This window comes from Macaca thibetana, chromosome X (assembly GCF_024542745.1).
Source record: "Macaca thibetana thibetana isolate TM-01 chromosome X, ASM2454274v1, whole genome shotgun sequence".
NCBI classification, from domain to species: Eukaryota; Metazoa; Chordata; class Mammalia; order Primates; family Cercopithecidae; genus Macaca; species Macaca thibetana.
Genome location: NC_065598.1, coordinates 138506269 through 138520080, shown reverse-complemented (window position 1 = coordinate 138520080; position 13812 = coordinate 138506269). Strand labels below are relative to the sequence as shown.

Below are 13812 nucleotides of genomic sequence, written 5' to 3'. Positions count from 1 at the left end.
AGTTTTGTGACTTCTTACAGAGGATGAGACAAGTGTCAGTCAACCTGTGGGAGAAATCTTGGGCCATGCCTTCTCTATTTTTGATCCTCTTTCTTACTGTCTTTTAAAATATTTTTAGATTTTTATTTTGAAACAATTATAAATTCACAAGAAGTTTCAAAGATATGTACATGGAGGCCTTTTGTACCCTTCAACCAGACTCCCCAAATAGTAAAATCTTCAATACACTACCACATTACACTATCAAAACTAGAACATTAACATTGATACAATCCAGAGCTTTTTAAGATTCAACACTTTCCTTTTGACTATTCTAGGCACTTTATATTTCCATATGAATATTGTAATTATCTTGTCAATTTATATTAAAAAGTCTTTTTTGAATTTTGATTAGAATTGAGTTGAATCCACAGATGAAATTGGAAATAACTGCCATTTTACAATATTGAATCTTCCAACTGAAAATCAAAGTATACATCCAAATTTTTTTCGTATGTCATTAATTTATCAATGTAATTTTTTGTAGTTTTAAGTGTACAAGTCATTTACATCTTTGTTTAGATTTATCCCTAAGCCTTTAATATTTTTAGTGATATTTTAAATTGCACTGTTCTTAGTTTCAACTTTCAGTTGTTTAAATTAACTTCCAGTTCATTCTAGGACTACCATTGGTTAAAGCATTGCCTCTTCTAATATAGAAACTTCTCATATATAACTGCTAATATATAAACATACAATTGATTTGTGTGTTGATCTCTTACTTTGTAATTTTGCTAACCTCAATTACTGTAGAACCATTTTTTTAGATTGACTTTTCTACATACACTCTCAGGTAGTCTTTGACAAAAGATACTTTTACTTCTCCCAATCGGAATGCATTTTTTTTTTTTTTTTTGCACTGGACACAATCTCCAGTACAAAGCTTAACTACGCCCACACTGGTACACATGTTGGTCTTAGATTGTAGTATCCTGCATGTAACAACTTCCAGCACTTGAATATCCATTCCTTCCCCCACCCACATACTGGCAGAATTCATGTTGGGAGACTACATTTACTATGAACATACACCCCCCATTCGAAACAAGACTAGGATACACGGTAAAGAATGTTTATTCACTAAAGTTCTGACAGACTGAAGGCCATTGTTTCAGATTCTACATGGACATTGCGCAAAAGAACATGGGTTGAAATTTGCCTGGCAGTAGCCTAAAAGTAAATGGTCTTCAAGGTGCATATGAAGGAACTATAGGAGGGAAATGGGATAATTAATTATTATTTATTATATGTAACTAGTAATTAATAACTAATAACTAAATGTAGCCACACTAGCTTGGAGGGATTTGAGGTGAGACATGTAAAATACTAGGGCATGGTGGGTGCTGGAAGACAAAAGAATGAATCACTTACTAGGAATGGCTGTGGGGAAGGGCTTGAAGGAACCATCCTCTCGCTTCCATGTGAACCATGAACATTAAACATGGAGAAATGAGGAGCGGCGGCAGATCCATTTGGGATGCATCATCTTCAGGGGATGTCGAAACAAGAACAGCATTTGGTTTCCTCTACACCACTTTCCCCTCCCCCGCAAGCCCAGGGAGTGGGCAGCAGTGGTGCTTTGTGATGCCAAAGCCACCCCAGGACTGCCATTGGCTGGGACGCTGCCTGTATGATCAAACAAAGCTCAAGGGCGTGGCTTTGCCTTGTCACCAGGAGGGTATATATAGGGAGGGCAAGAGCTCTGGGACATCCCCCTGGGAAGCTTCAATATAGCTGTGGAAGTCTGCACTCTACAAGAGCCTACTATAGACATTCTACAACCAACCACAATCATGGAACAGCCAACTTCAAGCACCAACGGGGAGAAGATGAAGAGCCCCTGTGAATCCAACAACAAAAAAAATGATGAGGTAAGATTGTTAGGTTTTGAAGGGAAGGTGAGGGTGAAAGAAAGACACACTGAGAGGGGGTGGCTCAAACAGCAACACAGGAATACTGCAGACACCTGTGGAAGTGGGGGACCCGCTTAATGCCAGAGCCCACCGTTGCTTACAGGCTGGGGTGCTTGTAGGTATAGGTGGGAGGGGCCTGGGCAGCATGGCTTCCTGCCTGGCAGGATATTGATAAGATGGTTTTATGATCAGGCTGTTTGGTCCTTTTTCCAGTGGGATGTCATTGTGGTGTGTCTTGGAACTTTGCCCAGCACGATATGATAGGAAAATTTCTTTAGTTGGGCCTTTGTCCGCCTTGTGTTACAATGATTAGGCAAGATTTTTCTCCCAGCCCGAACCCCCATGGAATGTTTCACTTTGACCAAGGTCTGCAAAATAGCAGGGGGCTTACTAAATGGTGGTTTGGACTCACATTCTTTGCCTTCTACTTTAGTATAAAAGGAAGAGAGGCGTTGTTGAGTATCTGGCTACCTCCTGCTGAATAGGGGAGCTGTAATCAGGGTTTGGGTTTTGAAGCAGTGGGTGTTGGACTTCAGAGTGGTATTCCTGGGGGCACTGGTACTGGACTTGGCAGAGGAGAAGGATGGTATCCATGTGTTGCTGGTGGCTGCCTGGACGAGGGAGTTTGGCCTTCGGGAGATAAAGCAGGATATGAAGGTGAGTATACCTGGGCCAATTGTAGTATGAGGAGGAAGAAGATTAAGGGCCCTAAGAAAGGGGCCACCTGCTATCCCAGTGCTGAGTGCAGCAGAGATGTTTAGTTCTGCTAACACTAGAATGAGATGTAGAGCCTGCTTAGTGTGTGTGGAGGAAGATGAGACAGAAGCTACTAAAGGAACCTGGATGGTCTGCTTGTTAGGCAAAATGTCAATGTCTAGACTGAAACACCAGGGTGCATGTTCCTGACCAATTGGCCAGTAAGCAGAGATAAGAGTTTGTGCCATAAAGGAAGAAGACACTGGGGGTGGACAGACAAAAGTTGTAGGTTATGGTGGCAAGCCATGAGAAGGTGGGGGTTGAATTCTGCACAAACCCTTTGTTTTAACTTTTATATTTTTCTAAGTTGAATAGCTGCCAGCAAGGGTAGCCCCTCTGAGGGCCGGATAGGAAATGGTGGTGGGGGAGGAGGTGAAGGCTGTGTGGTTTTGGAGAGAGAGGGGGAAATGGGTTTTTGTAACTATTAGCCACTGTGGTCCTGACAGGGCAGAAAGATACAGGTTGCAGTTGAGGGAATTGTTTGTGGATTTTTTCCAGGGAGCGCCTTTGAGTTGGATACATGGAGAGCGGGGCGTCAGAGAGGTGAGGGGTTGGTAGGAGGTGTGGGACGGGTTGGTAGGAGGTGTTTTATGAAATCTGACTGGTAACATCTTCAGTTAAGAGGCTATGAGGCGAAGGAGGGTGACAGCCCTGTGTGTGACGGTGTGGGTGGATTTGATGGATTGGGGGGAAAAGGTGTTTAGCCGAGCAAGATTATAAACAGGTTGGGGAATGAATTGGTCAATTGGGTGAGATGCAGGTTTATTTTGGACCAGGTTTATGTGGCCAGGTTGACAGGAAGCGCTGTGAACTAATGGATTTGTGTGGACAAACAAGTTTAACAGTTGGAAGTAAAAGGGGAGTGTGACTGATTTAACGGGCAATGTGTGAGGCTGATGAAGGGGGCTCAATTGTTAGACATTCAGGGTGGGCACTTAGAATATCCCACAGACAAAGAGGACAAAGGAGAAAAAGGAGATTTGAGTAGGAGTGAAATTTTGGAAGGTGCCCTGCAGTCTTACCTCCTGCATTAGTGTGAGAAACTGGCAGGACTATTCAGGGACATGGGGAAGGGAAACCAGGAAAGATCTGAAATAAAGTAGGAGGTAAAATATTGGAAATTGGCGACGGAGAGTGTTATGGACTAGGGCATTTGTACTGGCAACTTCTGGAATTCTTGTTAAGTGCAGTGAGGTTGGTCCTGTGAGGGAAGGACAATAATTTGGGGGTGAGCAAATTTCTACATGTGGATCTGGTGCTCTTTTTAGTTTGGAATGGTGCATTCAGTGTGGAAAGGATGTTAGCTTTGCCCCAGTCAGAGTAGTTAGGATAACCTGGTGAGGACTCATCCACTTAGGTTGGAGAGGGGAGGAGGAGGAGTCTGTGATTCAGACCCAGTCCCCTGGTTGTAGGGACAGGGAGGAGTGTTTTCAGGATGGACGTTTAGGCTGGGTCAGTAAGCATTTGCATACTGTCTCATTAGGTGTTGGGTGAGGTGTAACGCCGGCCAAGTATTCCATATAGAAGGGGGAGAGAATACAGGGAGATTCTGGAGGATAAAGGGGCATTTGTACATGAGCTTAAATGGGCTTAGGCTGAGGGGCTTTTGGGAAATGACTCATAAACGCATGAGGAACAGTGGGAGAAGTGAAGTCCAGGCCATTTTAACCTTTAGGGAGAGTTTGGTTAGTTGTTGTTTTTTATACAATTTTTCCTGAAGATTGGGAGTGGTAAGGAATATGCAAAGCCCATTTAATGTTTAGAGCCTTTATCAGCTGTTGGTTAAACTGTGAAACAAATTGGCCCATTGTCTGACTGGATGTAAGAGGAGAGTTTAAACCGGTGGATAATATGGGTGAAGAGAATAGAAGTGATGGTGTGCGTCTTTTCCGTGGTGGTAGGAAAAGCTTTTATCCATCCAGAGAATGTATCTACCATTGTCAGAATGTAGAGGAATCATTTTATGGGGGGCATGTGAGTGATGTTGATTTGCTAGTCCTGCCCTGGTAAGTGTCCTCAGGCCTTGTGGTTGAAAAGGAGGTGGTTTGATAGCTTCCTGAGGGGAAGTCTGAGTGCAAAGGGAGCATGCCTTAGTAATATCTTTGAGATGGGCAGCTATGGTGGAAGAATGTATATAAGTTTTTAAAAGCTGGAGTAGGGGCAGTAACCGGCATGGAAATGGTTGTGCACATATAAAAGTACAGATAGTTTTTAAAACTTGGGCAAGACACTTTATCATTGAGGTAGAACCATTTTTTCCTGAATGACACCAGCCCTGGCAATTGGGATTTGTTCCTCCTGGGTATATACGGGGTGTATGCTGAGAAAAATGAGCAATAGCGATGGGGTTGTAAGGGCTGCCTGCCAGGCTGCCAAATTCTCGGTTTTGGCATCTGTAGCCTTCCGGTGTCCCTTGCAATGGATAATGGTGGCCATCAGAGGTAGTTTATCCACCCCCAGCAGCTTATGTATAGGTTTGCCATTTCTTATGGGGGTTCCTTTTGCAGTTAGGAAACCCTGTTCCTGCCAGATTAAGGCATGAGAGTGTAGGACATGGTATGCATATTTGGAATTGGTGTAAATGTTGACCCTCTTTGCCTTTGCTAGGGTGAGGGTCCTGGTTAGGGCAACTAGCTTTGCCTGTTGAGAGGTAGCATGGGGTGGGAGAGCACTGGATTCTAGGAGTTTATTTTCAGCAATGATGGCATAGCCAGCTGCTGGACATGGCTGCCTAAAAGAGCTTCCATTAATTAACCAGGTATGTGTTCCCTGCAAATGGGCATCTGAAATGTGCTGGAAGGGGGAGGAGAGGGAGTCTAAGAGGTCCAGACAGGAGAGAGAGAGCTTAGAGTCGGAAGTGTTTACAGAAAGGAGGGTGGCTGAGTTGAGAGTTTTATATCTCTGGAAGGTGATTAGAGGGTTACCTATGAATAAGGCATGTACCTGCTGAAAGTGGGATGGTGGGAGGGATAGAAGAAATTGATGGTTTATGAGGTCCTGTAGGTAATAGGAAGATGCAATAGTAATGTGTTGGTAGAGAGGGAGTTTCCGTGCCTCTAAGGCCAGCGATGTGGCCACACCTGAGATTTTTAGTCAGAGTGACCAGCCTTGGATGACAGAGTCCAGTTGTTTTGAGAGATGTGCAGTGGCTCGTGGGGCGTCGCCGTATGTTTGGCAGAGTAGTCCAAGAGCAAGGCCTTGGTCGGAATATACATACAAAGTACAGGGCTTGGGATTGGGCAGTCCCAGTGTCAGGGCAATGAAAAGGGCATTTTTTAGTTTTTAAGTGGGATTTGTTGGGGCAAGCTGGGTTTAGGGGTTTTAGGATGGGCCCATGTGAGGCCACGTATAGTGGCTTGGCCAGCAAGTCAAAGTTGGGAGTTCACAGCCAGAAGTATCCCACAAGGCCCAAGAAGGAGGGGAGGTCCTTTTTTTCTGTGGGGAAGGGGCCTGTCACAAATTAGCTCCTTTCATTGTGTTGGGATGGCTCAAGAATTAGGGGTTAGGACAAATCCAAGGTAAGTAACTTTGGTTTGGGCTACCTGAGATTTTGTGGGTTAGGCCCAATATACTCGATTATGAAGGAAGTTTAAAACCTGAGTGGTGTGCTGAATGGACAAGTTAAGGAACGGGCTACAGAGAAGGAGGTCCTTGACATATTGGAGGAGGGTACTAGGAGCAAGGGGAAGTTCAGCTAGGTCCTTGATGAGGGCCCGTCTGAACAGGTGGGGCCTATCCCGGAACCCTTCTAAGAGTACAATCTATGTGTAAGTCCATGTGTAAGTCCTGTAAGAGTACGGGACATGTGAGTATTAGGATTTGACCAAGTTAAAGCAAAAAGACTTTAGTAAGCCGGATTTAAGGGAATAGTGAAACAGTCGTCTTTTAGTTCCAATACAGAGGATTGTGTGGTAGATGGGGGAATATGGTAGAGTATATTGGTTGAGGACCACTAGATGGATTGGTACCACTGCCTGGTTAACAACTTAGAGATCCTGGACAAAGGGGTAAGTCCTGTCTGTCTTTTGGAAAGCCAGAATAGGGGTGTTGTCGGGAGAGTTGACAGGCTTGAGAATTTGAGCTTGTAAAATTTACAGATAATAGGTTTTAGGTCCCTAAGCAAGGCTGGATTAAGGATATGTTAGGACTGATGAAGGAAACTGGAGGGGTTTTGAAGTTATTTTAAATGGGATGTGATGTGTGGCTATTGTGGGTTTAGAAACATTCCAAACTTCAGAATTAACAGAAGGTAACAGGGTGGATAATGAGGATGAGTGGGGGAAGAGGGAAGCATTTGGGTGTCAGAGTAAAATAAAAGGGGTAGAATTGTAGGAGCCACATTGCATGGAGACCTGGGATTGACTTAATATGTCCCACCCCAAGATAGGTGTAGGGGATTGAGGGATAACCAGGAAACAGTGGGTGAAGAGGGGTGTTGAATAGGTTGTATAATAAAGGACCAGTCTGGAGGCCGGGCACGGTGGCGCACGCCTGTAATCCCAGCACTTTGGGAGGCCGAGGTGGGCAGATCATGACGTCAGGAGATCGAGTCCATTCTGGCTAACACGGTGAAACCCCATCTCTACTAAAAATACACACAAAAAAATTAACCAGGCGTGGTGGCGGGTGCCTGTAGTCCCAGCTACTTGGGAGGCTGAGGCAGGAGAATGGCATGAACCTGGGAGGCAGAGCTAGCAGTGAGCGGAGATCGTGCCACTGCACTCCAGCCTGGGCGACAGAGCGAAACTCTGTCTCAAAATAAATAAATAAATTAATTAATTAATTAATTAAAGGACCAGTCTGTTTGTGCCTAGAGGCGATTCCATTGATTCTCACAATAGAGATCGAAGAACTGAAAAAGGGTCCAGAATATTCTGGTAAAACTGAGTAACTAGTTGTCCTATTGAGTATCCAATAGGAAAGACATGGGCTTACCAGAGACTGATAGCATTACCCTGGGTTCTGTGGTGGTGATGGCGGTGGGGGCGGTGGACTCCAGGCCCCATCAGACTTCAGGTACAGGTGGTGAAGCAGGATGAAGAGTTTTACTGAGCACAGTTTGACTTCCAGTGTTGCTTGATACCACAGATGGGGCAAGGTTTCCAGAGTGTCCTGGGATTGGGTAGACTTTTTCCCAGTGTCCATGTTGGACGCACTTACAACAGGCTCCTGGAGTTGACCGTTGCCAAGTTGAGGAATTCTGTATGCCTTGGGAACCCTGTTGAGTGGCAGCTATCAGCATGTGGTATTTAGCCTGGTCCTTTTTTAGGTTTGGGGTTTTTAGTTCTTCCTCTCTATTCTTAAAGACCTTAAAGGCCACTTTGATTAAGTCTCTTTGGGAGGTTTGAGAGCCATCCTCCAGTTTTTAAAGTTTCTTTCAAATGTCTGGGGCTGACTGGGAGATAAAGTGTAAATGGAGGTCGATTTTCCCCTTAATTGGTATTAGGGCTTAAGGTGGTCTATTTAGTTGCGACCTTTGAAAGGCGAGAGATGAAAGGAGCAGGGGCAGCTTTATTTATGCCAGCTAGAAGGCATGATATCGTATGGCCCGGTTTCTGTCTGTCTACGGAAGTCGCCTGAAAATTCCAACTGGGGTCAGTTCTGGGGACAGCTACGGTTCCTATTGGGTTATGAGAAGCATCTTGTTGGTGGAGGGTGTTCTCATGGGCCTGGGTGCCAATGAAGATGTGTTCCCTGTCCTCCAAGGTGAGGGTAGAGGAGAGGATGACATATATGTCATGGCAGGTAAGGCCATAAGATTTAGAGAAGTACAGAAATTCCTTGTGGAAGGAGGTAGGATCCATTGAATAGGTGTCAAGTCTCTTTTCACTATGGGAGAAGTCAGCTAGAGAGAAGGGAACTTGAATTCAGATTATGCCTTCAGCCCTCGCGACCTCCTGCAAGGGAAGGACTTTGGAAGACCTTTGGACACGTGCCTGGTTTTCGGCAAAAGAGAGTTGGGCATGAGACCTGGTTTGAGGTGGAGAAGGAAGGGGGATGGAGGGCTACAGTAAGGGGGTGGAGGAGCCGGATCCGAAGGAGAAGGTGGAGGGAATGGTGGTGGGCAGGAGGCTGAAGAATGGGTGTGTTGGCCAGGTTGAAATTCAGAGGAGGAAGCCTTGTCTGTAGGAGGAGGCCTTTTGGGGGGTTTCTCCTTGAGGAGGAAGATTTGAAAAGGTGAACAAGATTGGCAGAGAGGGAGAGTGAGCTGTGAACAGAGATAAGCAAAGCACTTCAGATCATTTACCATTGTGTTGGAGAAAGTTTTTTAGATTATGTTGAATTTGGAAGTTGAATGTTGTGTTTTATGGAAGAGGGGAGTGTATACTCTGGAAGGCAGTGAATACCCCTGAGGAAAGTGAGTACCCTGGAAGGCAGTGAATACCCCAGTGGGGAGCGAGCACTCCAGAGAGAAGTGAATACCCCAGAGGAAAGTGAGCACTCGATTCCTCCTGGGAGAAGGGACCCGGAGAGTCGGGGCAGCCCCACAACTATTCATGCTCCCCAGAGGCCGGAGCAGCCAGAGTGGCAAATGTTCTGAGGGTGTACCCTAAGAATGTAGGCTGCAGTCACCTGGTGACTGTGGAGACCTGTCACCCAGCACTGGAATATTTTGGAGAACAGGCAGAAATAGCGAGGAATCCAGAAAGGAGGAAGACGGACACTCACCCAATAGTTGAAGCCCAGTGTAGGATGTGATGTCCAGCAATGGGGGTGATCCTTGTTGCAGCTGCCTGGAAAGGGGAAGAAATGAAAAATAAGGTGGATTGTTTGATCAATATCTGGAGGTTAGCCCGGGGCTGGGGAAGACTAGAGAATAAGGGGAATGGAATTGGGAACAGGGAGTACACTCAGGATCTGGAAGCAGACCCTGGTCTAGTTTGTGCTGCTTGCTGCTTTCCAGGTTGCAACAGAAAACTCACCCATTAGAACCCAATCACCATTCCAGGTTTTGGCACCAAAATGATAGGTTTTGAAGGGAAGGCGAGGATGAAAGAAAGACACACAGAGAGGGGGCAGCTCAAACAGCAACACAGGAATATTTTAGACACCTGTGGAAGTGGAGGACAAGCTTAATGCCAGTGCCCATCAATGTTTACAGGATGGGGTCCTTACAGGTATGGGTGGGAGGGAGCTGGGCAGTATGGCTTGCTGCCCGGCAGGATATTAATAAGATGTCTTATGATCAGGTGGTTTGGCCCTTTTTCCGGTGGAATATCATTGTGGAGTTCCTTAGAACTCTGTTAAGCAAGATATGATAGGGATGTTTCTTTAGTTGAGTCTTTATGAACCCTGTGGTCAGGTGGTTAGGCAGGATGTTTCTCATGGCCTGAACCCCCATGGAATGTTTCACTTTGACCACGGTCTGCAAAATAGCAAACAGCTTACAAAATGGTGCAGTTTGGACTAACAGATGACCCTACCCATGCTCCTCTTCTTCTTCCCCATAGATCTCTATCCTATGATTCCACCTTGTTCTTCTCTGGCACAAACCCCTTCCTCAACCTGCATTCCTCCTCATAAAGACCCCTTGCTATCCAGTCTCTATCCTATTCACCCAAAATAATGTCTTTCTGGCCTCTCCCTGTTTTCTCACCAGATGCAGGAGGCACCAAACAGAGTCTTAGCCCCCAAACAGAGCTTTCAAAAGGCAAAAACAGTAGAATATCTAACAGTAATAGTGTATTACTACAGGAAGGGTAAGAAAATAAATTCAAATCAACTGGAGAATGACCAGTCTCAAGAGAACTCCATCAATCCAGGCCAAGAGGAAGAGGATGAAGACCTAGACTCATCTGAATTATCTTCACAGGAGGACGAAGACCTATACTCATCTGAAATATCTTCACAGGAGGATGAAGACCTAGACTCATCTGAAGGATCTTCACAGGAGTATGAAGACCTAGACTCATTTGAAATATCTTCACAAGAGGACGAAGACCTATTCTCATCTGAAATATCTTCACAGGAGGATGAAGACCCAGACTTATCTGAAGGATCTTCACAGGAGGGTGAGGAAGACTAGTCAAACATGGAGAAACCAAATTGGACAAATCCTCACCACCAATGGCAACGATTACAATAAAATCAAGTTTGAGGAGCTGATGACTGTGTATATCTCTGCCTGTTTTCTGATGGTGGGGAGGAAGGGAAGGGAAGAGGTAGGCATTTGAGAAGGGAAGGATATGACATCCTGTAGTGTTGGCAGACAGACCCACAGGTTGACAGTTAGCCAGACATTGTAAATAAGGCCTGGGGGAGAACTTATTCCTAGAGACAAATTTTCTTCTTAAAATTTTATCTAACAGGAGAGGAAGAAAAGGGCTTGGTGTTTGGAGCATGTGAATGTGTAGAAGGGCATTTAAAAAGATCTGTATTGGCTGGGCGTGGTGGCTCATGCCTGTAATTCCAGCAATTTGGGAGGCCAAGGCAGACGATCACCTGAGGTCAGGAGTTCGAGACTAGCCTGTCCAACATGGCAAACCCCAGTCTCTACTAAAAAAAAAAAAAAATACAAAAATTAGCTGGGTGTGGTGGCAGGTGCCTGTAATCCCAGCTACTCAGGAGGCTGAGGCAGGGGAATCACTTGAACCCAGGAGGTGGAAGTTGCAGTGAGCTGAGATCTGGCCACTGCACTCCAGCCTAGGGGACAGAGCGAGACTCTGTCTCCAAAAATAAATAAATAAAATACAAAGATCTGTATTGTATGTAGGTGACAGTGACACTCTTTCCAAAATGAAGACAGCAAAATCACCACCTCTAGGCCACAGACCTCATAGTGGTTTGGGTTGCAGCTCAACCAATACTGTGAGCAACTGAAGCCCCTCATAAGGACCAAAAACCTCACCCTGCATAAAGTAAGACAGCATGTCACACACACCAAAATAATGGTGTTTGGAGGCCATGGTCCCAATACTAGGGCATTTCCTTGTTAAGAAACTAGTGGCCATTGTCTACTGCAGGCAATAAATGAAAGCATAGTCTATAGAGAATTTGAATATAATGATACAAGTAAAAGTTGGTATTTTTATTACCACTTCCATACACCAGCATTTCCATAGAATGTCAATGATTAAGAATTCTTCCCTTTAAAAAAATATTGTTTTTATTGAAGGGAATACAATAAAGTGGTTTGGCATCAATGTAGAGGGCTGAGTTACATTCTTTGAATTCATTGCTCAAGACCCTCTCCTGTTTGTTTACTCATTCACTCTCCTTTATTTGCATGATCCAGTTTTATTTCTCTTGTCTACATTGGCAATCATTGTAATGCATTTGATGTGTACCCTTTTCTCTGTATGAGTGTCAATACATGTTTTTTTATTGTTTGTGGACATTTGTTTTCAATTTATGTAGCCATTGTCAGTATTTAATGTTTCACTCAGGCCTGTTTTTAAGATGCATCTATTTATGTATAATCTGTTCTTCCCTTGTAAATGAATATATCAGGCACATTTTTGTATTTGGTAAATTTTAGAAAGATATTTTGATATTTAATTTTTGTACCCACCTTCTGGTCCATGTTTTAATTTATACCTTAGTGTTACATTTTCTTTCAAGTGACTGTAAATAGTATCATGTGTTTAATTTTGATTTCCACATGTTCAATGTTAGTGTATAGAAGTGTGATGGATTTTTTATTTCTATTTTAAAGAAATTTTGTTGTGTATATTTGAGGCTTATAACATGATATTATGGGATACATAAAGTAAAATGGTTACTATGGTGAAGCAGATTAGCATACCTCTCTTCTTAGTTTTTAAGTGTGTGACAATAGCAGCTAAAATCTACTTATTTAGCAAAAATTCATGATGCAGTTTCATCAGCTTTAGTCCCCCTGTACATTAGATCTTTATGCTTGTTTATCCATATTGTGGCAAATGCCAAGATCTCTTTTCTTTAAGTCTGAATAATATTTAATTCTGTATAACTATAAATACACACACACACACACACACACACCCCCCACATTTTTAAATCCATTCATCCATTGATGGGCATTTAAATGGTTTCCATATCTGGGCTATTGTGAATAATGCTGTAATGAATGAGACAGTGCATATATCCATATGAGGCTGTGATTTCATCTCCTTTGGGTATATACCCAGAAGAAGGATTGCTGGGTCATATGGTAGTTACATTTTAATTTATTTAGAAACCTCCATACTGTTTTACGTAATGGTTATACCAATCTACATTTCCACCAAGAGTGTACTAGATTTGTTTTTTCTTCACACTCTCATCAAAATTATTTATTGTTTAATTGATAATAGCCATCTTAACAAGTTTGAAGTGATATTCTGGTTTTAGTAGGCATTTCTCTTATGATTAATGATGTTGAACATCTTTTAATGTATCTGTTAGCATGCCATTGTGAGAAATAATATGAAGAGATACCATACTGTATCTTTTACTCCATTTCCTCCAGTTATAAGATCTTGCAAAAGTACAATCAAAAGTACAAAAGTACATCACAACCAGAAAACTGGCATTAGTACAGTTCATCTGTTCAGATCACCAATTTTGCATGTGTTCATTTGTGTGTGTGTGTGTGTTTAGTTATATTCAGTTTTATCATATGCCTACCTTCAAGGGAAAACCACCATATTAATATAGAAGAGTTTAATCAATACAAGGATCTCTCATTTTTCCTGTAATAGCTACACCCTAGCTTTCCCGTCAAGTTCATAATCCCTAGTGACCACTATTCTCAGCCTATATAATTTTGTTATTTTGAGAATCTTATATAAATGGAATAATTTGAATTTGAGAAAGATGATTTAGGATATCTGGTAGGGGAAATTTCTAAGCAGCAAAGCATTCAAGATGTAACCCGGATTATTCTGAAAGCATTCAGTTATATGCATTCACAAAGAGATGGTTTGCTATTGGAACATACACTTGAAAGGGAAGCAGAGCATAAAAGTTTGGAAAATTTAGCGGCCTGATGATGTGATAAAAGAGAAAACATCATTTTCTGGGGAGGAATTTAGCACACTGCAGATATTTGCATAAGTAATGAGGAGCCAAATGTTAATCACCAAGATAACGGACAAAATGTCTTCAGGGCATATCAGAGCTCTTGGCTGCAGCCCCTCCCATA

General features: G+C 43.3%; 1 protein-coding gene across 1 annotated transcript; it reads left to right on the top strand.

Annotated features, from left to right (window-relative positions):
- Positions 1 to 1724: 1724 nt before the first annotated feature.
- Positions 1725 to 10806, top strand: LOC126946876 (sperm protein associated with the nucleus on the X chromosome N2-like). The gene is made up of 2 exons (XM_050777587.1): positions 1725 to 1910; positions 10309 to 10806. The coding sequence occupies exons 1-2, from the start codon at positions 1833 to 1835 to the stop codon at positions 10732 to 10734; spliced, it is 504 nt and encodes a 167-aa protein (XP_050633544.1). The 5' UTR covers positions 1725 to 1832; the 3' UTR covers positions 10735 to 10806.
- Positions 10807 to 13812: the final 3006 nt, after the last annotated feature.

Coding starts and splice junctions, on each gene's coding strand:
- LOC126946876 (XM_050777587.1), top strand. CDS start 1,833: ATGGAACAGCCAACTTCAAGCACCAACGGGGAGAAGATGAAGAGCCCC. Junction 1,911..10,308: donor ACAACAAAAAAAATGATGAG/GTAAGATTGTTA, acceptor TTTTCTCACCAG/ATGCAGGAGGCACCAAACAG.